This window comes from Hemibagrus wyckioides, linkage group LG09 (genome assembly GCF_019097595.1).
Source record: "Hemibagrus wyckioides isolate EC202008001 linkage group LG09, SWU_Hwy_1.0, whole genome shotgun sequence".
Taxonomy (NCBI): domain Eukaryota; kingdom Metazoa; phylum Chordata; class Actinopteri; order Siluriformes; family Bagridae; genus Hemibagrus; species Hemibagrus wyckioides.
The window spans coordinates 367604-395306 of record NC_080718.1 but is presented as its reverse complement, the minus strand read 5'-3'; the positions used below and the strand labels follow the sequence as shown (position 1 = coordinate 395306).

The 27703-nt window shown below is 39.2% G+C and overlaps 2 protein-coding genes and 1 pseudogene across 2 annotated transcripts; 2 read left to right on the top strand and 1 right to left on the bottom strand.

The window, feature by feature from the left end:
- Positions 1 to 967: 967 nt before the first annotated feature.
- On the top strand, positions 968 to 11273 carry LOC131359387 (piggyBac transposable element-derived protein 4-like; annotated as a pseudogene).
- Positions 11274 to 16218: 4945 nt separating this feature from the next.
- On the top strand, positions 16219 to 17401 carry LOC131359069 (hatching enzyme 1.2-like). The gene is made up of 4 exons (XM_058398626.1): positions 16219 to 16336; positions 16556 to 16696; positions 16771 to 16888; positions 17014 to 17401. Exons 1-4 carry the CDS (start codon positions 16219 to 16221, stop codon positions 17399 to 17401), a joined length of 765 nt encoding a protein of 254 aa, XP_058254609.1.
- A 3931-nt stretch (positions 17402 to 21332) lies between these two features.
- Positions 21333 to 24271, bottom strand: LOC131359386 (polyadenylate-binding protein 1-A-like). Its single transcript, XM_058399247.1, has 9 exons — positions 24131 to 24271; positions 23749 to 23808; positions 23623 to 23652; positions 23165 to 23260; positions 22716 to 22953; positions 22518 to 22603; positions 22270 to 22365; positions 21683 to 21929; positions 21333 to 21477 (listed from the first exon to the last, which is right to left on the bottom strand). Exons 1-9 carry the CDS (start codon positions 24269 to 24271, stop codon positions 21446 to 21448), a joined length of 1026 nt encoding a protein of 341 aa, XP_058255230.1. The 3' UTR covers positions 21333 to 21445.
- Positions 24272 to 27703: the final 3432 nt, after the last annotated feature.

Below are 27703 nucleotides of genomic sequence, written 5' to 3'. Positions count from 1 at the left end.
AACTAGAAAAAAGGAAACACAAACACCCGAATCACACACACAAAATCCTAAAAAAAAGTTGTATATCCTAAAATCAATAACATTGAAGGAAATGTTGATGAAAATGTGAAAAATGTACCAGGTCAAGGTATTCAAAGTGGTGTTTCTGAGACTATGCCTGAACAGAGTGAATGCAAACAGCCAGGTCAAGTTACTGAAACTGGAATCAAGGAACCCACTAAGAGCCAAGAGGAGAATTTGAGACTGAGGATATGGAGGACAAGCTGCAATATGCGATATTCCTCAAACCTACCAGGATGCCATAACATCAACTAAGTCAGGGCAATGGAAAAATGCTATGGACAAAAAGATGCGATCACTAGCCCTCCTTTTGTCTTCGGGTCAAATTGTCATAACTTGGGTTTTCTTTCATATACTTGCATGAAAATGACATGGATGATTCAATACTATGCTCTTTGAAAATATTAAATATTAAAATTTTTGTTAAATTATGTGTGTATGAATAATTTTTTATAACACCATCAATTTGACCCGGCCACATTTAGTAGTGACCCATTGTCACACTTTTGAGCTTTCCAGAACATTGAACATACAACATCTGATCTACCAACATGGGGCTACACACACACACACACACACACACTCTTCAAAGTATTGGGCATTGCATTTCATTGGGCCTCCAGACAAAACAAAAGCTACACATTTGTAAACATTTCACACTTGTGATATGCAACATCTGATCTACCAACATGGGGCTACACACACACACACACACACACAAACACACACACACACACACAGTCAAACACTGTTCAAAGCATTGGGCACTGCATTTCACTGGGCCACCAAACAAAACAAAAGCTATGAGATATGCCTTTGCCCATTTGGGGACAAGATAACAATAAACAAAAAAACCCTGAATTATAGCATCCTTGGGGAATTTCACATTTCACTCTAAGACAGCAAAATGAAGAGGACCTACACAGCATTCCAGGCCCTTGACCTAATTTTTGACCCTTTGGAGGAGGACAGAGATGAGGCAGAACCGGCAGAAGAGGAGCAGGAAGTGTCAGAGGAAGAAAATACCACAGACGAGGAGGAATCAACTGATGAGGAGCCTCCTGAAATGGAAGAAATTTTCCAATCAAAAGATGGAAATATTCTCTGGTCCTCCATCCCTCCAAGTGACCGACGCCGCATGTTGGGGACAAAGCGCGAGAGGAGCCCCCAAGGGCCAACAAGGTATGCTGTCTCTCGTGCTGATACCATAAAGTCAACTTTTGAGTTATTTATATTCAAAAGACAGTGTTAGACATGACCAACAAGGAGGGGTGTCGTGTATATGGTGACAGCTGGAAAAAATTAGATCAAATAGATCTACAGGGATATCTGGGTCTATTGATTCTTGCTGGGGTCTACCACTCCAGTAAAGAGGCTACGTCCAGCCTGTGGCATGCTCAGATGGGGAGGGCAAATTTTTGTGCCACCATGCCACTGAAAACATTCCAGCTCATTTCAAGCATCATACGATTTGATGATCGCAGCACCAGACCAGCCTGCCGTGCCAGAGACAAATTGTCTGCCATCCAACAGGTCTGGGATAAGTGGGTGCAACGCCTGCAACCAACATATAATCCAGGCACTATGTGACCATGGACGAGCGCCTGGTCCTGTTCAGAGGTCACTGTGGGTTTAAGCAATATATGCCAAGTAAACCTGCCAAGTATGGAATTAAAATCTGGGTAGCCTGCGATGCCCAGACTAGCTATGCCTGGAACATGCAGGTGTATACCGGCAAACCTGCGGATGGCCAGCGTGTGGTTCTCGAGGTGACAGAGGGTCTTTGGGGACACGTCATCACCTTTGACAACTTTTTCATGTCCTATGTCTTTGGCCAGGAGCTGCTAAGGAGGAAGCTGGCCATGGTGGGAACTGTGAGAAAAAATAAACCAGAGACAAGAGACAGGGCAAAATTCTCCTCCAAGTTTGTATTCACTGCTCTTGTCTCCTACTCCCCCCCCCAAATAAAGGAATGTGCTTCTCATGAGCACTCTGCATCGTGACACTGCAGTTAGCACCAAAGAGGACAAAAAGCCCCAGATCATCCTTGACTACAACAAAAACAAAGGGGGAGTCGACAACCTCGACAAGGTATTGCACTTTTTCATGTAATATTTTTCATTCAGCTCAATGCATTGCATTCTTGTGTAAGAAAATATAAATTAATTTTGACTGATTTGTTGTTTGTTACTTTTGTTGCAGGTCACCAGTGTGTATAGTTGTAAATGAATGACAGCCCGTTGGCCCCTGGCAGTGTTTTACAACATGCTTGATGCGTCTGCATACAACTCCTTTGTGCTGTGGAGAGAGATGGACCCAAGCTGGAATCAGGGGAAGTGCCACAAAAGGAGGCTGTTCCTTGAGGAACTTGGAAGAGAACTTGTGACACCTCTCTTAAGCCGATGCCAAGTTCTTCCCTGCATGCCAGCCTCTGCCAGCATGGTCATGGAAGTCCAGCAGGGTGCAAATGAAGACACACACACACACACACACACAGTTTCTGTTCATTGTATTTTTAGTTTGCAATGTTTAAAATTGTTTTGAAATAAAATACATGTTGTGTTTTGCAAATCATATTTGTTTGCTCTCACTTATTTATGAATACAGTTGCATCAGTCAGCTTTCACATGGGGATATGCTGGCTAATGTTTAACATATACCATATATCAGTGTTTCATTGTTTATATTTCATGGTTTATTGTTCATAAATTAAATATAATAATGAGCATAAGAGGTGTAAAAGAAGTTTTATTTACATGAAAATATGCCATGTTTTTGAGTGGTGTGTGTGTGTGTATATGTGTATATATATATATATATATATATATATATATATATATATATATATATATATATATATATATATATACAGGGGTTGGACAATGAAACTGAAACGCCTGGTTTTAGACCACAATAATTCATTAGTATGGTGTAGGGCCTCCTTTTGCGGCCAATACAGCATCAATTCGTCTTGGGAATGACAGATACAAGTCCTGCACAGTGGCCAGAGGGATTTTGAGCCATTCTTCTTGCAGAATAGTGGCCAGGTCACTACGTGATGCTGGTGGAGGAAAACGTTTCCTGACTCGCTCCTCCAAAACACCCCAAAGTGGCTCAATAATATTTAGATCTGGTGACTTTCATGTTCATCAAACCACTCTGTCACCAGTCTTGCTGTGTGTATTGGTGCATTATCATCCTGATACACGGCACCACCTTCAGGATACAATGTTTGAACCATTGGGTGCACATGGTCCTCCAGAATGGTTTAGTAGTCCTTGGCAGTGACGCGCCCATCTAGCATAAGTATTGGGCCTAGGGAATGCCATGATATTGCAGCCCAAACCATCACTGATCCACCCCCATGCTTCACTCTGGGCATGCAACAGTCTGGGTGGTACGCTTCTTTGGGGCTTCTCCACACCGTAACTCTCCCGGATGTGGGAAAGACAGTGAAGGTGGACTCATCAGAGAACAATACATGTTTCACATTGTCCACAGCCCAAGAAACCAACGTTTGGCATTGGCACGAGTGACCAAAGGTTTGGCTATAGCAGCCCGGCCATGTACATTGACCCTGTGGACCTCCCAATGGACAGTTTTGGTGGAAACAGGAGAGTTGAGGTGCACATTTAATTCTGCAGTGAGTTGGGCAACTGTGGTTTTATGTTTTTTGGATACAATCGAGGTTAGCACCCGGACATCCCTTTCAGACAGCTTCCTCTTGCATCCACAGTTACTCCTGTTGGATGTGGTTCGTCCTTCTTGGTGGTATGCTGACATTACCCTGGATACCGTGGCTCTTGATACATCACAAAGACTTGCTGTCTTAGTCACAGATGCGCCAGCGAGACGTGCACCAACAATTTGTTCTCTTTTGAACTCTGATATGTCACCCATAATGTTGTGTGCATTGCAATATTTTAACCAAAACTGTGCTATTACTCTGCTAATTAAACCTTCACACTCCGCTCTTATTGGTGGAATGTGCAATCAATGAAGATTGGCCACCAGGCTGGTCAAAGTTAGCCATGAAATCTACAACACTAAATTGGCCAGTGTTTCAGTTTCATTGTCCAACCCCGTATGTGTGTGTGTGTGTGTGTGTGTGTGTGTGTGTGTGTGTGTGTGTGTAGCCCCATGTTGGTAGGTCAGCTGCTGCCCCCTGCTGGGTATCACAAGTGTAAAATGTTAAAAAAAATGTGTGGTGATGGTGTGATCATTATACACTTTATGATTTATAAGCAGTCAAATCAGACCGGGTCAGTTTGACCCGGGAGGACAACAGGTGTGACTATTTGCTGCCATTAAAAAAATGAAATGGTTTCAAGACAATATCCTGACTAAACATTGACATATACCAGTCTGTGATATTCCATCTACTTATGTGGCTCTGATCATTACCATAGTGAAAATAATTCAGAATTTCTGTTTTTTTTTACTCAAAAATGAGGTATAATTTTACATAAATGAGGTTTATCATACCAAATATTTGCCAAATATAAAAAAGTGCAAAATATATGTTAATGTGTTGGAAACAAGCTGACTAAAAAGGTGAAACAAAAAAAAAAAAAGGTGATCATACATACCTCATTTTTTATAAGTGATCAGAACAGACCGGGTCAATTTGGGCTGCGGAGGAGAAAATTGTTTGATTAATGGAAAGGGAATAAGACCTTCACACTCACTCAGTTGCCACCAGGCAAACAGCCAGTTGGGGGCAGATGGGTCTACACAATTAAAAGAGACATTAATGGATCTGAAAAATACAAGGCGAGATTTGTCAGATGTGACAAGTGTAAGAGTGGTCATGCAGAAGGCAGCACAGGAAAATTTAGTCTTACACCAGATGGACGTTGAGACAGCTTATTTGCATGCACCGATTGACTGTGAAATTTACTTGGTACAACCAGAGGGTTATGAGCAAAAAGACAGGGTGAAAAGCTAGTATGCAAGTTAGAGAAATCTCTCTATGGCCTAAAGCAATCAGGCAGAAACTGGAACACTATGGTACATGTATGTTTAATTGAGAATGGTTTTACACAGAACCCAGCTGATAACTGCGTGTATACAAGGGAAAGGCAGAATGAGAAAATAATCCTGATAATATGGGTTGATGACCTAATTATAGCAGCTAACAGTGAAAGTGTTGTGAAAAGTGTAAAGGGAATGTTCACTGAAAGATTCAAAATGAAAGACATGGGTAGGTTGAAATATTTTCTAGGGATAGATTTTGAACAGGCAGAAGGTCTAGTTAAAATGTCACAGGAGAGATATGTGAGGAAAATACTAGATCGATTTGAGATGCAAAATTGCAAGTCTAGAGAGACTCCATGTGAACTGAAACCTGAGTATTCTGAAGATGATGAAAGAACCAAGAAAGTACAGAGAGGCAGTAGGAAGTTTAATCTACTTGTCCACTTGCACTCGACCAGATATACACTACCAGTCAAAAGTTTGGACACACCTTCTAATTCCATGGTCTTTCCTGATGTTTATTTCTTTCTACATTGTAAAACAATGCTGAAGGCGGCCGAAATACACAATAATGTCCTTTGAACAGTTGATATTGAGATATGTCTGCTACTGATGCTCTGTAAAGCCTTCATAACGGCTCTAATCTGAGGTGCTGTTAATTGGTGATTTCTGAGGCTGGTAACTCTAAATGAACTTCTCCTCTGCAGCAGAGGTAAATTTTGGTCTTGCTTTACTGGGATGGTCTTCATGTGAGCCAGTTTCATCATGGTGCTTGATGGCTTTTGCAAATGCACTTGACAATACTGTAAAAACTGTAACAACTGACTGTTTTTTGTTGTTATTACATATGGATTACTTAAGTCCATGTGTGTTATTTCATAGTTTTGAAATCTCCAGTATTGTTCTAGAATGTAGAAAATAAATCCCTAAACAAAAAACACTGAATTAAAAGGTGTGTCCAAACTTTTGACTGGTAGTGTATATATATATATATATGCGCTTTGGACGAGGTCGTCTGGAGGTTACTCACAAATTGGCTTAACATCTGAGTTCTTCATAGATTCAACACCAACTCAATGATGGCAATACAGCATAAGTACAATGTTAAAGAATGTCATTTTGTGTATTGATTAGAAGGTTGTTATCCTCAAAGTCCTCAAAGGGTTGGCATCTTCTCTTCGAATGTCCAAAATCTACATGAAACGAATCAGCATAGCTGCTGTTCATATTATTAGCAAGCAGTAGATGATAATGTGCATTTTCAGATGTACTGGAGCAGAAGGTTATGGAATGTATTACGTGTATGCCTGGCTAAAGAGCTAAAACTCTTTAAACTACATTTAAGCTGGGAGAGTGTATCTGAGCCCCGAACACTGTTCAAAGTTTTGTGATTTCAAAGAGTGTGACATATTGTAGCATGTTAGAAGACAAGTTGGACACATGGGAGCTAAACCATTTAGGGCCTTGTATGTGAGTAGCAGTAGTTTGTAATCGATTCTAAACTTAACAGGTAGCCAGTGTAGGGATGATAAAATATTGGGGTTATATGATCATATTTTCTTGACCTGGTAAGAACTCTGGTGGCTGCATGTTGGACTAACTGTAGCTTGTTTATTTTAGATGCAGGACAACCACCTAGTAATGCATTACAATAGTCCAGTCTGGAGGTGATTCATGAATGCATGAATTAGCTTTTCTGCATCAGATACACATAAGATGTTTATTGGCTTGGCAATATTTCTAAGGTCTAAGGTGTTTTTGTAATATGGGCGATATGATTTTCAAAAGACTTGCTACTGTCTAATATAACAGCAAGGTCTTTCACTGCCGAGCTAGTAGTAACAGTACATCTGTCTAAATGCAAGGAGTATTGTGAGAGTACTTACTTTTTTTGGACTGAATAGTAATATCTTTCTTATCAGAATTTAATAATTTAGGTCATAATTTTATATGACCCATATTTCACTGCCATTACACCGGCTAGTTCCCCTTTTAATTTTACAAAATGGTATTGATCAGACAGGTAGGATCTAAACCATCTTAATGCCTGTCCCTGAATACCTGTGAAATTTTGTCATAATCTATAGGAGTCATGATGCATAGTGTCGAATGCAGTGCTAAAATCAAGAAAAACTGATAGTGAGATCCAGCCTTGGTCTAAAACTAAAAACAAGTCATTTGTGATTTTAACTAGCACAGTTTCTGTACAATGGTGTGACCTGAAACTTGACTGAAGATCCACAATTTTGTTCTTGATTCATTTCAAGACCATTTTTTTCAGTGAAGAAATTCATAAAGTCCTCACTACTAAACTGTGATTAAATACTCTTTTCAGATTCTGGTTACCTCTGAATGTTTCTTTTGCCCTGCATGATTTTACACATTGCGCTGCTGCTACATGACTGCCTGAATGGATAACTTTATAAATAAACAGGTGTACAGGTGTTTCTATTAAATTGGACAGTGATTGTACACAAATTCTCTAGAGCATTAACACTGCAGTGCCCGAGCCTGAAATACTGTAGCCTACGATGGAGGAAAACCCTGACCACATCCCGCTACCCGCACACCCATGACCAGTGGTCTGACCTGCAGGATTTGTTTTAAGTAGCTACTCGCTCTGCCTCACTAACATACGATTTCTTCTTAGAAGAATTAACATCATACTTGAGGAAACATGCAGAGGTCAGCACGTCCTGTGGTCATCATAATGGCCATTTTCTTTCATATGAATCTAATGTTAGATCGGAAGAATGAAGGATTTTTATTGTATAGGTGAATAAATGTGTCCTGCATGTCTAGTTAGGCTTTAGTTAGCTAAGTAAGCTAACGTAATGAGTAACTCTGGAGCAGCAGTCTATATTAACATTACTGATGTTATACAGCAACACAATAACACAATAGATCAACTTTTATTCTTCATATTCACCAAGTAACATTTCTTTTTCATAGCTTCTTTCTTTTAATGTAAAGCAGAATAAGATTACTGCCAAATACCCCAATTGTCCATCACACACCAAAGCATTAGTTACTAAATACTGAAATATTGACTAGTGCTGAATCTGAACTTTTTTCTTCTGAATCTGTAGAGCAGCAAGTTTCTGTTAAAGTCAATCTGCTTAGATCCTCTCTGGTCATTTGTTTAAAACTTGTTTATTCCCAGGACACAGGCGTGTCCAGCACACCTTAGTTATTCTGTATGAGTTACCAAGTCAGACTGTCCTGCTATAGTACTTAATATTTTCTTCTGCTGTCTGTATATGTTTCATTTTTAAGCACTTTATGTAGGAAACAATTTACAAGCCACAGACCCGGTCTTTATATAATGGTCCTTTTTCTTGTGTAGTGTCCATGCACAAATACCTGTGCCCTGTGAACACTGGCACACACACACACACACACTTCAACATCTGTGTAGTAAAGTGTTTTATCAGGTTTTAATTTATTTCTATATTATCTATAACATAAATCCTAACAGGAAAACTTCATTGTTCTCAAGGCCTGCTATTTTCCAGCCCCCATGTTCCCCTTGTGTGCCTTGACTACCCAGAATAACGTTAATTGATATCTGTATCATGTTCATGTCTAAGACCTTGTATTAACAGGCATGTGTGAGTAGAGTGACAGATTCTTCTCACATAAAATGAATAGTTAATTACATAATGTGATACAGTAGTAGGAAAATAGCCATCTGGATAAAAAGATGTGATTTTACAATCAGATATTCCTATTTTATATTTATTTTGTTTATTTTTTTGGAAAAACACTGTGAGCATTTTTACCCATGTTAGGGAAATTTAGAATTAATTATTTTTATTGTTTTTATTGCATTGTTGTTGTTTTGGAAATTTATTAGCTGCTATTTTACACCATGTATCCTGTAATAGGAGAACTTTATTTTCCTGTATTTTTGCTTGTAGCTCAACTTTCTGATGGGAAGGAGAACACCAAGACAGGTAGTGAGTCCTGCATCTTCTACTAAAAAAATGAAGGAATACAATTAGTAGTAAAAAGAGTAGAAATGTAGGATAAAGCAATTAAAACAAATTCCATCAGCAGCATTTGAATGAATCTTGAATCTGTCCTGGTTTTTAGGCCCACTTTAACAACACCCTTAGTTATCTCCAGTGCTTCCTCAAACTGCATTTGTGCCCTGCTTTACAGAGTCTCCTGCTTCTGAGGAAGTGAAGGAGATTCCTTCACCTTCTTCTATGAGTCCTGGACTGATGATGGAGAGCTCAGGGAGTGTCTGCTCAGGTGATGCTGAGCAACCTCCCTGCAGTAGTGTGGAGGTAAAACGTTTAAATCTACTACATCTTTAATTCGTGAGTAAAGATGCTCCTGTTTTCTCTGGAATAGACAGTCTGAGATAGTTTAAGGTAACTAATATTTGTTTTACAGTTGATGGATTCCAGCTTTGAGCCGGAAATACCCCAGTCCAGCAGAGAGAGCACTGTTCTCCTGGTCGAAGGTACAAATTTAAATGAAGATTAAAGTGAAGGAGTAGACTTAAGTATTTAGGCCCTCTTTAACAACACCCTTAGTTATCTCCAATGCAATCTCAAATTGCATTTGTGCCCTGCTTTACAGAGTCTCCTGCTTCTGAGGAAGGGAAGGAGATTCCATCACCTTCTGGTGTAATTCCTGAACTTTTGATGGAGAGCTCAGGGAGTGTCTGCTCAGGTGATGCTGAGCAACCTCCCTGCAGTAGTGTGGAGGTAAAACGTTTAACTCAACTACATCTTTATTTCTTGAGTGAAGATGCTCCTGTTTTCTCTGGAATAGACGGTCTGAGATAGGCTGAGGTAACTAATATTTATTTTATAGAAGGAAGATTCCAGCTTTGAGCCTGAAATGCCACAGTCCAACAGAGAGTGCACTGTTCTTCCAGTCGAAGGTAAAAATTTAAGTGAAGATAAGACTTTATGTGAAGGAGTAGACTTAAGTATCAAAGGTCAAGCACTGGACTGGTTTAAATCTTATTTGAATAGAACCTTTTCTGTTTATGTAAGTGGATGATTATCCTCCAAAGCACATCTGACCTGTGGGGTACCCCAAGGATCAATTCTTGCCCCCATTCTGTTTTCTTTATATATGCTTTCTTTATATATAAAAACACAAAGTATTTTTTAATTTTTATGCAGATAAATTTCCTGAACTTAAATGAGAGTAAGACTAAGGCAATTGTGTTTGGTCTGTTAGCTCTCTCTGGTAGCTTAAATCAAGTGTCAGGCAGCTTAGCTGCTTATGTAAAACCTGTTAAAAACCTAGGTATTGTCTTTGACTCTGCCCTGTTATTTGATAAGTAAATACAGTTGTCAAATCATGTTTTTTCCAGTTGAGACTACTGGCCAAAGTTAAAAGTTTTTTAACCCCTGCTGAGTTTGAAGAATAATTCATGCAATTATATCTTCTTGTCTGGACTATTGCAATTCAATTTATATAGGTATTGGTCATTCCTATATGAACTGCTTGCAATTAGTCCAAAATGCAGCTGCTAGACTCCTTACTGGCACACGTACATTTGATCACATCACCCCCGTCTTACTCTCTCTGCAGTGGTTATTTTAGTGGGTATTTTAGAATAGAGTTTAAGATTTTACTCTTTGTTTTTAAGGTCTTAAATGGTCTGGCACCTTCTTATTTATCTGAACTTGTGACTGTTAACATATCTGCTAGATGTTTAAGGTCATCAAATCAGAAACTGTTAAAGCGTCCCAGATCAAGGCTTAAAAGAAAGGGAGACCGGGCTTTTGCCATAGTTGGCCCCAAATTGTGGAATAGCCTCCCTTTATCTATTAGGATAATCCCTACAGAATCTCTGTTTAAACTAAAGCTTAAAACTCATCTTATGTTAAAAGGCTTTTAAAATCTGAGTCAACCTGAGCTTGTTTTTTTGCCTGTATATGTACTATTTCCTGTCTCGATTGCTGTTATTTTGATCTTATAATTTTTGTACAGCACAATGGTCAATGATTGTTGTTTTATTGTGCTATATAAATAAACTAAACTAAACTAAGTATTTAGGCCCACTGTAACAACACCCTTAGTTATCTCCAGTGCATTCTCAAATTCTATTTGTGCTCTGCTTTACAGAGTCTCCTGCTTCTGAGGAAGGGAAGGAGATTCCATCACCTTCTTGTGTGAGTCCTGGACTGATGATGGAGAGCTCAGGGAGTGTCTGCTCAGGTGATGCTGAGCAACCTCCCTGCAGTAGTGTGGAGGTAAAACGTTGAACTCTACTGCATCTTTAATTCGTAAGTGAAGATGCTCCTGTTTTCTCTGGAATAGACAGTCTGGGATAGGCTGAGGTAACTAATATTTATTTTATAGAAGGAAGATTCCAGCTTTGAGCCAGAAATGCCCCAGTCCAGCGAAGAGTGCACTGTTTTTCTCCCAGAAATTACAACACCAGCTGATGTGAGATCTGGACTGAAGAGGAAACACTCAGGGAGTGATGCTGGGCAACCTCCCTGCAAACGTTTTAAGGTGAAACGTCCACTACATCATTAATCCTTGAGAGAAGATGCCCGTTTTCTTGATTTCTGTTATATTCACATTAAGAGAACATATAGATAGAATAAATAAACCCGAACAGATAGATCATGAGATCCAATATTCCATTCACAGAAAGAAGAGAAAGAGATCGAGTTACTTGTCAAAGCCCTGGAGGAGCTGAGGCTGGAGGACAGTGTAAAGACCCATTTAGAAACATTTGGTAAGTTAACAAAAAATAAATAATTAAATAATAAAATCAAACCTTCACATGCATGCAGATATCACTTCTAAGTACAATGCACAGTGTGAAATGTGATATCTGCTCTGAAAGTTTATTATATTTGTTGGTCTTTGAGAGCTGTTTCCAGAGAAATGTCCATCATTGTATTTAGAAGCTGTTTCACATTTCACAAAGCTGATCCACATTTAATAAGGAATTCCTCTATATGTAATCAAACCTGCATTTTTTTCACCAAGACAAGCCTAGAACTGGGTGCAGAGTCAAGTTTTGGGCCAATTATGAAAAAGCCCTTTTGTCATGTACAGTACATTTTCCATAATTTGCTATTATTTTCTATTTTGCACTGCATTTGTTCTCTCCTTTACAGAGTCTCCTGCTTCTGAAGGGATGACACAAAGTCCATCAGCAGTAAAAGCAAGATCTGGGAGGAAAAGAAAGACTCCACTGAGTACCTGCTCAAGTTTTGAACTTCCCTGCAAGCGTGCTAAGGTGAAGTGTTGGGCTCTACTACAAAAACTCTGGGCATTCATATTAGTTAATTAAATTCACCACTAACAAGCATTCAGTTAATATTTTACACTGGCTCTTTCATAATCAGAAATATGATGTCATTCATGAAACTGATGTTAATCTGAATCACAGCTAAACATTAAACTATTCTTTTTGTGTGAATTAATGACACTATAAAACTGAAGCTCAGTTGTTTTTCCCCTCTAGCTTCACCATGGTTAGCACCCGGAAGACATCATCCCATCATTTTCCAGACTCCTGGACCATCTGCCTTAATTTAAAATCTTTTTTAAAAATCTTTTTTAATTAAAAACAAATAAAGAAATTACTTTGTAATGACAAAAAAGTTGTATCTATCTATGTTGCCACAAGTTTCTAATTTCTGCAGACAAATGAGAGAATGAGAGATTTGGTGGGGAACAAGAAACTCTCACTAATCATCAGATAACAAAAACACCTTTTTAAAAAGCAAATAAGAAAATGTGATTCATCAGACCAGGTCACCTTCTTACATTGCTCCGTGGTCCAGTTCTGATGCTCACATGCTCATTGTCAGTGCTTTCAGCGGTGCACAGGGGTCAGCATGGTCACCCTGACTGGTCTGTGGCTATGCAGCCCCATATGCAACAAACTGTTCTGTGTATTCTGACACCTTACTATCAGAACCAGCATTAACTTCTTCAGCAATTTGAGCAACTGTAGCTTGTCTGTTGGATCTGACCACACAGGCCAGCCTTCGCTCCCCACGTGCATCAAGGGCCTTGGCTGCCCATGACTCTATTGCCGGTTCACCACACTTCCTTCCTTGGACCACTTTTGATAGATACTGACCACTGCAGACCAGGAACACCCCACAAGAGCTGCAGTTTTGGAGATGCTCTGATCCAGTCGTCTAGCCATCACAATTTGGCCCTTCATCAATCTCGCTCAAATCCTTACTCTTATCCATTTTTCCTGCTAGAGATGCAGACTAGATCCTTAGCACATCAGGTGCCAGGGCAAATATTATGAAATATGCTAAATCACCTTCTTTTGCAGTTGCTAGGCAGACATGACCTATCCCATAGCTTGAAATATTTGGCCTAAAACATCTAGCCAAGGGTATGGATGGTGGTCATAGGATTTTCTCATTATAGTGTATGGAATAAGATAGCCCTCAATATTAATGAATGTTCACACAATGATTCACAAATGTATATAATAGAAATTGACAACTTGTATAAGTATTTGTGATTTTTATTAAAAACATATTTACATGCTACGTTGTATATGTATTTATATATATAAGCTGTTGAACCTTTATTTGCAAAGTGCTTGTTATTTGTCAACTTCACTGCATTTGTGTGTGGGTGTTTTGAGACTCCCTGTCACTGCTCAGTTCAACTTAAGTGTGTGATTTAAGGCACAGGTTCCCTACCTGCAGGGTCCTAAACCTCACTAGAGGCTGCCAAAGTTTCAGAGGGGGTCACAAGGCCTTCTTAATTTTAAGGGATGTATGAAAACTAAAAATATACAGTCGGCCTATGTCCTGGTACTTTAGTCATTTCCATGAGAGGATTTCATGAAACTGTAATTTAAAAGAACAACAGCCAAGCATCAAGAAGAAGAACACACTGAATTTGTCAATAAAGCAACTTTTTAAGTATATATTATATATATTTAAAAAAGAGTTGTCTAAAAGCATCCTAAAAATCTCTAATGCAATACTGATAGAAAATGATAATTCATGTAAATCACTTATTTCTGGCGCTATGTGTTCACAATTAATCACACCTTTTAAACTACACTTATTTTACTGACTGAAAAGGAAGGAGGTAGGCTACAGATAAAGTGTGAATTTAAGGGCTGTGACACACCAAGTTGACGCCAAAGAATTACTGTCTCACATCGTCTTCATCTGGGTCAACAAGTGGTGCTTGATCACAGAGCAAAGACAACAGCTGACAGACATGTAGGGCTGGACGTTCAGTGCTTGTGTGAGAGAGGGGAAAAAGTGTAAGACCCGGGACTGCAATTGTACAAACCCGACAGCCCGATGGCCAGCTTGGTCTGTCTTGGACCTAAGAGGAGCATTATTTTATTTATATAAATATGTTATGTATTGTATGTATGTATGTTATGTACATATAAATATGTATTTTATTCATATAAATACATCAAAAATTGTATGTTTTTGATGAAAATTGCTAATACTTTTAAATACATATATAATATTGTGTACAAAAAAACTATTTTGTGGAGAGAATCATCTATATTTAAACCACAAAATACATTTACAGAATACAAATACAGAATTTTTCTTTGCGTATTTACTGATTTAGGACTCATGACTCATGTGATTCGATAATAACGTGTCATGGACGAAGTAACTGTGTTAGGCCGTATGGGAGGTATATTGTGATAAACTTACCAGATATTCCTTGTAAAAAAGAGTCTGGATCCTCATTGAGATAGATCACAAGGCTCCTCAGGATGCATTCCCTCCTGATGTCAATGCTGTCACACTAAAGCAGGGGCAACAATCAAGATAGAATTTAGCAGAAGTGGGTGCAATGGCAGAACAGGGAGGAGAGCAGGCTGTCTAAAGCCATTGGTTGTCTGGTTGGCGAGTTGGGTGAATGAAATGCAAATGCAATGAAGTGCTTTGGATAAAAACACCATATAAACAGGCCATTTACCATTTCTCAAATGTTTAAATGAGCAGCTAAGGACAAAAAACCTTGCAATAACCACCTCAATACAGTGAAAGCATTTCCCATGGATTTTTACTTACAGGATCTTTGATATCCAGGACATCCTTGATCTTCTGCCCCTTCAGTCCTCCTTTCTTGTTGAAGATTGCTGTATTAGTTTGTCTGAGAAATGGTCCTGCTGTGACAGGAACTTCGATCGCAGTGGCTTGGTAGTGATCCACAAGAACTCTGCATTTATCTGAAAATTTTAAACAATAAACAATGGATTAGAATTACTATCATATAAGGATGCAGGATAACTAGAAAATTCAAATTGCAAGCCATTAAACACCATGAACAGTAATAAACATTACCTACTTCACTCTCAAGGAACAGGGTGGGCCATCTGTTTTTGAACTCTCCTATCTGAAGACTGAACAAGCACCTGAGCAGCCTGTGTGGACAGAAATGGCTGAATCCTTCTGATGTTGCACTGAAGAAACTGTCATGAGCGTGTGACATTAGTAACATGGGAGGAAAATGACAGCTGATTGTCCATGGTTACCCCAAGGTTGTGAGCAGTGGCCAAAGGGCAGGTCAGGGAGTTGTTCAGAGCCATTGCGAGATCCTGGGCTGGAGATAAAACATCTGGGATGACCAGCAGATCAGTGTTGATTTGAGAATGGCCAATGACGCTACACATTTCATTCCAAATGAAACAGCAAGTTCACCTTACTTTTCCTGAATAGTCATTTGTCTGCATTCTCAAACAATTATTAATTGCAGGTCCTGCTTCTCCAGAGCAAAAATACACATATTTGTAAATTTTGGATACAAATCACATGACCTTCAGCCATATGGCTCAGATATTCATTCAGAGAATGTTTACCTTGGGTTAACTCGTAAGTCCTTCAAATATACAAGGCACTCCATAAAACTAGAGCCTGTCTGAGACATAGATCAACAACCAGTCATTAAGAGGTATGGTCCAGCTAAAGTCCATCCATTACTCCTGATTATCCAACCAATCTCCTAACTCTCATGATGCTTCAGTGAGGCACTAAAGTGTTGAGTTCAGAGGATCCTCCCTTTAGTTCCACACATTAGACAGTGGACATTAAGGCCTAGAGTTAATCCCCAGAAAGCTACTCCAAGTTGTTTCTGTGTGTGTCAGTGTGTATAAAAAGTGAGAAATGACAGTTGGCAGTCACCGAGCTACGGTGAAGGAGCATCCAGATCATCTCCCCACACTGAAGCATCATGCAGTCTATAGCGTCTCTCTCCATTCTAGCCCTGCTGCTTGGCTTCTCACAAGCTTTCTATCTCGACCAACCTGAGCATGTGGACATCACGTCAAGGATTCTCACCATCAACAACGGTCTGATAACTCCCTGATCTCACTACACCTCACTATTATTACTGCTACACATTCTACAAATATGGGCCTAGAACCTGTCTTGTTCTAAGATTAGGATTTTTGTAATTATTTCTTTTGGGTACTGTTTCCTTGCTGGCACCAGTGACAGAAATTGTAAGACACCACCATTACTACTTATTGATTTTGCTGTCTTTATCCCTTTTTGTTCTCTGGTTGAAGGATCCAGTGAACTGTTGTTGGAGGGAGACATACTCTTGCCAAGAGGTAGGAATGCTCTGGTCTGCAGCGACAGCAGCTGCTTTTGGAAGAAGTCCTCAAATGGCCTAGTGGAGGTGCCTTACACGTTGAGCAGTGTTTTCTGTAAGTGAAAGACTTCCTCATTATGACACATCTCTGTTTATTACTTGTTAATGTATTGAACGTTTTCTTTACAGCTTTCTCTGACAGGACCGTAATAGCCAATGCCATGGCCTCCTTCCACAGCAAAACCTGCATTCGTTTCGTTCCCAGGACAAATCAAACTTCCTACCTTAGCATCGAGAGCAAAGATGGGTGAGAACCACTGAACCAATCCCTGTACCTGAAAATGGAATTTGGAGTTCTCTAATTTTGTTTAATGTACAGTGTCCTTAGTTTGACGTAAGTGACATGGTTGATTCCCCTCTTTTTTCTCTCAGATGTTTCTCTAATGTGGGCAGATCAGGTGGTGCTCAGGTGGTTTCTCTCAGCAGGTTGGGTTGTGTTTACTATGGCATTGTCGAGCATGAGCTGAACCATGCACTTGGTTTCTACCACGAGCATACTAGGAGTGACCGTGACAAGTATGTCAAAATCAACTGGGAAAACATCGACCCAACCACGCAGTCTAATTTCGAGCTGAAAAACACCAACAACCTCAACACTCCGTACGACTACTCCTCTGTAATGCACTATGGAAGAACAGCTTTCTCCATTAACGGGCTGGACACCATCACTCCCATTCCTGATCCGTCAGTGAATATTGGACAGAGAAAGGAACTGTCCGCCATCGACATCCTGAGGATCAACACCCTCTACAAGTGCTGAAATTGTTCAGAGGCTTCACTTGCTGCGCTAACAAAATATGAAATCATACAATAAAATGGCTACATGCATCTTTTTCTTGGTGTGTGCTTTAATAAAGTATTTCACTGAAACCCCATGAAACAGTTTTCATCATGCCAGGACCATGAATGTCCAGCAAGATTTATTGTTACTCCCTCCACCTCAGTATCACATACGTACTGGCATTTTATTGAATGTTGTTTTGTATAAATGAACCAGCACTTTGATATCTATGACTACATATAAATATAAAAACTATACATTTGACTTCAAAAAGCATATCCAGTGAGAGAATCCTAATACACCATGTCCTGTTCGTTTGGTATAATTGAACGAGCACTTAGACATGTATGACTACATACAAATATGAAAACTAAACCTTCAAGGATCATCAACAACATTAGACATGATTGCAAAAACAAATCCTGTGAGAAAATCCTAATATACTACATTAGTTCAGCCCTCTGTAGGTTGATCATTTTCATTTCCATCAAATGATGTGGCATCCTTTCATTTCTAACACATTACCCAGTCCATTTCAGTATAGATATCCAGCATGATATTTTCCCCATTGAGATCTGATGTGTTTTCAAAGTGTTCCTTTAATTTTTTTAAACAGTGTATTTACCAGTGGTGGACCGTCAGTTCCAGCAAGGTCTTCTCTGCTGGCCTAAACAGCAGTGATCTGAATCACTGACTTGCATTTTAATATATTTAATATATTTTTCCATGAATGTGTATTAAATTATTCCCAATAGTCTATTCTCTACATTGCATAGCTTTTCTCTTGGTTGCGCTGTTTCCAGTAGTGTATATTTATGATAAGAGTATGTATCTAATCATATTTCAGCCAGTGGCAGACATCATGTGTCACCAGAGTGAAAGAAATCTGTCTTAAGGCCTTCAGAATCAATGGTGCAGGCGCCCGTAGCTTAAAATAAGTGGCAATGAAATTGTTACATTAACCAATCAGATTTCGAGTTGTTGTCACTGGGGCCATCTAGCAGGCATATGATTACGTCAGCAATTTCCCGTCCTTTGATTGGATAATTGGAGTAGTCAGAGGCAGCGAACCGCCCATATACATTGTTTCTATATTCTCTGCGTCTCATTTCGGATCCTTGGGAGATTGCAGTTTGCTACATGCGTCATCAAGAATGTTTTTTTTTAAGAAAAGTAACTGTAATAAAATTGACTATTCCTTGTGAGGTGTGAAATACTGTAGACTAATTTCTTTTTTACTTTGTTATTTAATGGTTGATTAGTATCTATTGCCGTGGCGTCCAGGGGTGATCCTAGTTTCATTTAAGGGGGGCTCAGCCCCCAATGAGGGTATAATAGTAAAATAAATAAATAAATAAATAAATAAAGGTTTGACTAACAGGGTAGGATGGTAAACTTATTGCAGCATTCCACTGTATTGCATAGATGTGTATAACGTACTGAACAAGCCAAATACTAGTCTTCCTGATCACACACACACACACACACACTTGTCCTCTGATCCTCGCTCTGCGGATTGAAAGACGGGGAGGAGCCGAAGTCTGCCGCAGTTTTCATATGAAACTTAAAGCGGACTGAGGCGATCACGAATTTGTGTACAGTTTATGGACAATCGCTGAGGGCTGAGAAGAAAATGGCCTAGCGATGCTCATGGTGGCGTCATAATGATGGTAGAGATGAGGATTAATTCAGGAAGGACACCAGTGAAGGCCTAGGTGTGAAATGCACGGTCCGCCACTGAGTTTACATACTGTATAGTCCACAAGATACAAATAAACTATTCAAAGAAGCGAATACGCACGCGCACGTGACGTCTAAAATGCACAGATTCACCCGGCTCGAGACACCATGTGGGAATACCTGAGATGCGGATTGGGGTCACGAAGATGATGATGATGATGATGATTATTATTATTATTATTATTATTATTAACACATTATTATTTTATGTTTGTTATCGTTATTAATTATTATAATAATAATGTAATTACTATTATTGTATTGTTCTTATTGTTAACACATACACTTTAATGCACTTATTTACTTACACTCATATATCAATATATACTTACTTAGATCGTTCCTTATAGACCGTTGTTGCTCTAACTGTGTGAAGAGCTTTGTAAATATGAACACAGTACTCATAAATGCATGTCACTAACTGTCAGAGAAATTGTAAAACAAATCCAACAATCCCTTTGCGCCACCTGCTGGAGAATCGATGAAATGACATCAAGTAATCTGGGGCAATTTTTGTAAACGTTTTCTGTTATCAAGTTATAACAAGTATACTTCATTACAATTCTATTCATTCATACAATTTCAGTTATTTATCTTGTTTAGTTTATAATAATAATAATAATAATAATAATAATAATAATAATAATAATAATAATAATAAACTGTAATCTGATTAAAAAAATAAAGAAAATATCAAGATAAAGTATCTTGTGTTATTGCACAATTCTCATATGATATAGTAGAAATCCCAAAATATATTGTCCAGTTTGTGGAAGGGGCTACTGGGAGCAGTGCTGGTTGTACAGTCTCACAGCAGCAGGGAGGAAAGACCTACAGTACCGCTCTCTCTCAAACACTTGGGGTGAAGTAGCCTACCACTACAGGAGCTGCCCAGAGTCATCAGAGTCTTCCAGAACCTGACCATCATCCTCCTTTCTCCCTCCATCTGCACTGGGTTGAGACTGCATCCTATGAAAGAGCTATTTTTATGATTTTTTCCAGTCTCTTCCTGTCTGCAGCAGAGATGCCACTGCCCCAGCTGAAAAAGCAAGATGCAAGATGCTGATGTCATGGACGTTTTGATAGGTCAACTGACAACATTTGAGTTAATTGGAGGCATATCCGTGGATGTATTTTAAGGCTCACCTCAAACACTTCCTTGTGTGACCCCATGGGAAAATCAAAAGAAATCAGCCAAGATTTCATCCTTGGGTACAATTTCCAGATGCCTGAAAGTGCCACATTCATCTGTTCAACAATTATACGCAAATATAAAACACCATGGGAATGTCCAGCCATCGTACAGTAGTTGCAGTACAAGTTTTAAATACTTTAAATACTTTTATGTTGCTGCTGCTCTACAGTAAGCTTACCTGTATATCTGTGCAGGAGTGAATACTATTAAGATCTTGAATGTGAACTTTGGGTGTGCTGATTCTGTAACCTGTTCAAGTGGAATCCCCAACAGTTTCACCCAGAACACCAACTGCTACGCTCCAAACACACTCTCAACTGTCTCCTCACTGTAAGCTTTTAGTTTGTTCTTTAAGCTTTTTTTACTTAGTAGGTTAACTTGTAGTCCAGCTCTTAAAGAGGCCATGTTAACATTGTTTTTGTCATTTACAGGTGCAATGGACTGAAGAGTTGCACTGTCGAAGCTTCCTCCACCGTCTTTACAGATCCTTGTAACACTACTGCTACATACCTCACAGTGTCCTACACATGCACCGCTGGGCATCTGGTCTTTTTCTTTTTCTTCTTCTTTTTTCTTACCTCTTTTCAGAAATATTGGGTAAACTGGAAAGAAATAAAGTTCTTATGAACTCATGAATGAAATATATTTTTTATTCTTATTATAAATTTTTTAAAAATCTGTCATCTGAATTACTTCAGTTCAGTGTACATACAGTACACGCAGTATGAAAGGTATTTTAAGTGCAGCAGTACATAATTAATTTCTTTCCTGTTCTTTTTATTGCTATTGACAGAATACCTTGAAGGATTTGAGATTTCAGTGTAAAAAGGAATCAAACCCTGTTAGCTTGATGAGTTTTGGTGTTGGTGTGCTTTATATTTGCATGTTATCAACATGATCAACTGCTGAAATACCCCCCCCCCCCCGCCCCAAATTGTTCATTTGCTTTTACATGCAATGAGTATGATAATATAATATATAAAAATTCAAAAATAACAAATGAGTTTCACAAAATTTAACAAAATTTATAATAATAATATAAATCAATATATATATATTGATAAAAGGAAGTATAAAGTTTAAAAGGTTTATCTGGTGGCCGGTGCAACAGAGGGACGACCTGAAAGAGAAAAGCAGAGTCATATTACCCTATTACTGTCACAGATACACGCTGTGTGTTCAGAATTATTGTGTAGCTATTCAGTTATATATCACAGTAATTCTCAAACAGTTTATCATAGTTTGTATAACCATTGCACTTATTGATATTTTTCATTTTATTATTGCATTAAATTTCTTGTATTACAAGGTCAGCTGTGACTCACGATGTGAATGGACCCTCTGCAAGAATCTGTGAGGTCTTGTGTGTGGCTCAGTTGGACCACTGCTTCCTGTACACTCAGTCTGGGTGAGGGAAGCCTTGCGCTGCTTATTGTTGTTAGCCAGCGTCACATACAGTGGCTTCCTGCCCATCATCCTTCCATTCATCTCCTTAATGGCTTTTTCTGCTTCATTTGGAGAGGAGAAGCTCACAAATCCAAAACCTCGGGAGCAGCCATTCTCCACAGTCACCTGTAGGGGTCAGCAAGGAAATACAGCAAGCACAAAAATTAATATTACACACACCTACTGTATGTGGCTAATCTTGAGGAAAAACTAGCACTGTCATTACATCAAAACATAATGAAAATAGCTATATTATGTTAGTATCAGGGTTCTGGTATTGCACATTCAATATGAATCTCTTCAGTGTTAATAGTAATTTGAGGTAGCAACCATTCGAAAAAAACACCCAACTACACATTCATCTCCTTGTGCTGCAAGTGCACACTGGTTTTGACATAATAGAGCAGGTAAGGAGAAGTAAACAAAAAAAAGAAATAAAATGTAGGGTTTAGTAATTTTAGGTGACCTTTGCACTGATGACTGTTCCATATGGCAGGAACGCTTCATGCAGGCGCCTGTCGTCCACACTGTAGTCCAGATGTTTTATAAACACCTTACTCTTCTACAGAACAGAGAGCAAAATCAACATCCAGCGTTTGATTTAGTATTTTATAGTAATCCATCACTCAGTATTAAGACAATCATTAAGCTAAAAATGTGTGACCAAAACATGGGAAAAATCATTAAAGTCCTGTAATATAATCAGAAAAATACCTGTGCATCCTGGGACTGCAGTGTGGTTTGCGCTCTGCATATGTTCCTGTCCTGTTGGTTGGTTCTCCTCAATTCTGGAGATGCATCTGTAGCCACAACCAAACATTTCACTTTATCATCCAATCAGTATTATGATTGGGACCTATTGAGGCCTTAACAATGTTGTAAACTTAACACAAATTGAGAAGTGTGACTTACTCTGTGGCTGAATGTTCTTTTGAGCCTGGTGTGGATTTGGACAGGGTTCTTTCAGGCTACTCTCTGCCCTCTCTCTGTGCCTTCCTCCATGTTCCTCCTTGCTCTGAACCACACTAACATACACTGGCCTGCTTCCCAATACCCTGCCGTTCATCTTCATGATGGCATTTCTGGCTTCATCAGGAGATGCAAAAATGACAAAGCCAGTGCCTTTGGGATGGCCATTCTCCATATTGACCTGCAGAGGAAACAGATTTAGAGATGCGAAAAGCAAAGAATGAGCATTACATGCACTATATGGTAACAATATAATAGATTTCCACATTCAGAAAATAAACCGGTTAAATAGTTCGCAATAAAAAACCCTCATCTTCTTGTGCTACAAGTGCACAGTGATTTTAACCTAAAAGAGGGAGTATGGGGAGGTGAAGGTAGTAATTGAAATTGACCTCTGCACTGATCACAGTTCCAAAGGGATGGAATTCCTCATGTAGTTGTCTGTCATCCACATTGCAGTCAAGGTTCCTCAACAGTAGTTTCACTGTCTGCAGAACAGGGCAGAGTCAACATCCAGATTGTTAATTAAGCCAATTTGTTAATTAAAAACAAAACATACAAAAAACAGAATAGCACAGCTTGAACAATAACTGATACAAATACTATATGCTAAGTAGAGACACACAAACATGTCCTTATATGGAAATAAAGCTAGAAATAAAGCATGTCCTCTCAGGCCTTGATCTGCAGCCAGACTTTACTACAGTACCTTTTTATTCTTGCAGAGGCGTTCATTAGGGAGCTTTTTGTCACTAACAGGCAGCTGCTGGACTCTGGCCTGCTTCTCTGCCTTCTGCTCCTCTACCTTCTGCTCCTCTACCTTCTGCTCCTCTGCCTTCTGCTCCTCTACCTGGCTGATGATATCCATGCTCCAGGGATTCTGGTTTTAACAAAAAATGAGAGAGAATTAGAGGATGAAAGACACAACATCCTTATGTTATGTATGCCCGACATATTCACAAGCTTATTGTCTTACATAGAAAGAGAAAGGCTCTACATTCTCCATCTCATTGTCCTCAGCGTCCATGATTTCACCCTACGTGAGTTTTGCGGGAGCTGGAGATGTACACTGTGGTAGTTCAGACATGGACTCAGGATCCATAGTAGGCAGAAAGTTGGAAATTGCCTTAAAGAAACTTGGCTCTTGAGGCACATAAAGGTAATTTATGTAATCAACAAAACTACTAACATAGCATAGCATAGTGGTTACAAAGAACTCCCCAAAAACCCTGAATAGCACAGCTGAACAAAAACTGTTAGAAATGCTATATGCTATATAGAGACACAAACTTGTCTTTATATGGAAATAAAGCATGTCCTCTTAAGCCTTGATCTGCAGACAGACTTTACTGCAGTACCTTGTTATTCTTGCTGAGGCGTTCATTAAGGAGCTTTGTGTTTCTAACAGGCGGCTGCTGGACTTTGGCCTGCTCTTCTGCCTTCTGCTCCTCTATGTTCTTCTCTACCTTCTGCTCCTCTACCTGGTTGATGTAATCCATGCTCCAGGGATTCTGGTTTAAACAGAAAAAAGAGAGAGAATTAGAGGATGAAAGACACAACATCCTTATGTTATGTATGCCCAACATATTCACAAGTCTTACATAGAAACAGAAAGGCTCTACATTCTCCATCTCATTGTCCTCGGCGTCCATGATTTCACCCCATGTGAGTTTCACAGGAGCTGGAGATGGACACCGTGGTAGTTCAGACATGGACTCAGGCTCCATAGTAGGCAGCAAGTTGGAAATGGCCTCTGATTGGAACTGAATAAAGAAAAAGTTAGAGAAAGAGTTAGCTTTAACGGCACTCGCCTCTTGAGGCACATAAAGCTAATTTATATAATCAGCAAAACTATTAATTAACATAGCATAGCATATTTCTTTACAACTTACCGTTGTACCAAGTCTGAATAATAAAAGCAAGGAAACTGCTGGCTCTATCTGAAATAAACTTTCTCGCGGTGCGATGTGAACTGCTGCTTGCTTTTCCTAACTTGCCGATGCTCTGGACTGTGGCTGACCAACACTACGTCATGTTCTGATTCTTTGTATGATGCGTTGTGTTCCGTCATTGCCATAGCAATGCTGTTCTCTCCACTACCCACCCTTCACCTGACCCCCCCCCCTCCCCGCGCGGGTCATCAGGAGGTCATTATCAGTGATGGGCAGTAACGAAGTAAATGTAATTCGTTACTGTACTTAAGTGTCTTTTTCCAGTATCTGTACTTTACTAAAATATAACATTTCTTTGAGACTTCTTACTTTCACTCCACTAGATTTTGAAGTAAAATATCGTACTTTTTATTCCACTACATTATCCCACATCTCTCGTTACTTGTATTAGAAAAAAATAAATAAAAAGCAGTTGTCCAATCACAGCACAGCAAACCGAGCTACAGCGCGCGCAGTGTTTTTGAACCTAGGTATCTTTCCGGTTTCATTAAATGCAGCGAGTGTTAACGGTTCGGTAGAAAAACCCTGACCCCATCCCGCTACCTGCACACACATGACCCATGACCTGACCTGCAGGATTTGTTTTAAGATGTAGAACAGAAGAAAGACTCTTTCATATTCAGATACCTGCTCTGTCTCACTAACATCATCTTTGTGAAAATGTAGAGGTGAGCACGTGCTGTAATCATCATAATGGTCATTTTCTTTAATATGAATCTAATGTTAGCTCTCAGTAATGAAGGATTTTCTAGTGTATGTGAACAAATCTGTCATTATCTTAATTATGTCGTGTATGGCTAGTTCCGCTTTAGTTATCTAAGTAAGCTAATCAGTAGCTCTTGAGCAGCAGCTTATATTAACCTTACTGATGTTATACAGCATCCCAATAACCCAATAACTCAACTTTTATTGTTGATATTTGACCAGTCACCAAGTAACATTCCTTTTTCATAGTTTTTTTATTATGTAAAGCAGAATTACTGCACAAATACTGTAATTGCCCATCACACACCAAAGCATTAGTTACTAAATACTGAAATACTGACTTTGCTGAATTTGAACTTTTTTCCTCTGAATCTGTAGAGCAACAAGTTTCTGTTAAAGTGAATCTGCTTAGATCCTCGTTGGTCATTTGTTTAAAACTGATTCCCCAGGACACAGTAGTGTCCAGCACACATTAGTTATTCTTTATGAGTTACCAAGTCAGACTGTCCAGCTGTAGTGCTTACTATTTCCTTCTGTTGTGATGTATATATTTTTATTTTTAAGCACTTTATTTAGGAAACAATTTACAAGCTATAGACCCTGTCTTTATATGTGTCCTTTTTCTTTTGTAGTGTCCATGCACAAATACCTGTGTCCTGTAAACACTGACACAAATACCTGTGTCCTGTAAACACTGACACAAATACCTGTGCCCTGTAAACACTGACACAAATACCTGTGTCCTGTAAACACTGACACAAATACCTGTGCCCTGTAAACACTGACACAAATACCTGTGTCCTGTAAACACTGACACAAATACCTGTGTCCTGTAAACACTGACACAAATACCTGTGCCCTGTAAGCACTGACACAAATACCTGTGTCCTGTAAACACTGACACAAATACCTGTGTCCTGTAAACACTGACACACACTGACACATGTGCCCTGTAAACACTGACACAACACTGCTGTGTCCTGTAAACACTGACACAAATACCTGTGTCCTGTAAACACTGACACAAATACCTGTGTCCTGTAAACACTGACACAAATACCTGTGCCCTGTAAACACTGACACAAATACCTGTGTCCTGTAAACACTGACACAAATACCTGTGCCCTGTAAACACTGACACAAATACCTGTGTCCTGTAAACACTGACACAAATACCTGTGCCCTGTAAACACTGACACAAATACCTGTGCCCTGTAAACACTGACACAAATACCTGTGCCCTGTAAACACTGACACAAATACCTGTGTCCTGTAAACACTGACACAAATACCTGTGTCCTGTAAACACTGACACAAATACCTGTGCCCTGTAAACACTGACACAAATACCTGTGTCCTGTAAACACTGACACAAATACCTGTGTCCTGTAAACACTGACACAAATACCTGTGCCCTGTAAACACTGACACAAATACCTGTGTCCTGTAAACACTGACACAAATACCTGTGTCCTGTAAACACTGACACAAATACCTGTGCCCTGTAAACACTGACACAAATACCTGTGTCCTGTAAACACTGACACAAATACCTGTGTCCTGTAAACACTGACACAAATACCTGTGCCCTGTAAACACTGACACAAATACCTGTGTCCTGTAAACACTGACACAAATACCTGTGCCCTGTAAACACTGACACAAATACCTGTGTCCTGTAAACACTGATACAAATACCTGTGCCCTGTAAACACTGACAGACACACACACATTTCAACAGCAAAGTGTTTTATCATGTTTTAATGGTTACTATTAAGTATACTGTTAAGTATAACATAAGTCTTAACAGGAAAACGATGAGGTAGCATCATGAGTAGTTTTGAGCACCATTTCTGTTTTTGGTCTGATGAAGTAAGGTTTTAACAAGACAAGAAGGGTGCATTGTTTAGGTGTGTCTGTTAAGCATGAATAGTCTTTGTGTAGATAATGAATTAACAGTAACTTAGTATTGCAAGTCTTTGCTATCAACACACTGAATACGTTCAATTTTGTCTCCTTTCTTTAGAGAACATTGTGATCTGTGAGCAAGGCTACAGCACGCTGGATCATAGTAAGATCTCTGCTTCCTTATGGTTGGGCTGATGAGCATTTTACTTCTTTTGATGTTGCTATTGGGCTACAGCAATTTTACATGTGTCTCTGTGCAGGAGATGAATCTATTTGGATCAGAAATGCAGTCTAAGGATGGGCTGTGGAATTAGAAGCAGATTTACTTATACTTGTTCACATTTTTTACTTCTATTTATAGTTGTA

Excerpts from the sequence above, each read along its gene's own strand:
- LOC131359069 (XM_058398626.1), top strand. The coding sequence starts at position 16,219 with ATGCAGTCTATAGCGTCTCTCTCCATTCTAGCCCTGCTGCTTGGCTTC. Across the intron at positions 16,337-16,555 it reads GATTCTCACCATCAACAACG|GATCCAGTGAACTGTTGTTG; the intron begins GTCTGATAACTC and ends CTCTGGTTGAAG. Across the intron at positions 16,697-16,770 it reads CACGTTGAGCAGTGTTTTCT|CTTTCTCTGACAGGACCGTA; the intron begins GTAAGTGAAAGA and ends TTTTCTTTACAG.
- LOC131359386 (XM_058399247.1), bottom strand. The coding sequence starts at position 24,271 with ATGGATTACATCAACCAGGTAGAGGAGCAGAAGGTAGAGAAGAACATA. Across the intron at positions 21,930-22,269 it reads GAACAGTCATCAGTGCAAAG|GTGACTGTGGAGAATGGCTG; the intron begins GTCACCTAAAAT and ends TGACCCCTACAG. Across the intron at positions 21,478-21,682 it reads GCAGAGGGTCCATTCACATC|GTCGTCCCTCTGTTGCACCG; the intron begins GTGAGTCACAGC and ends TTTCTCTTTCAG.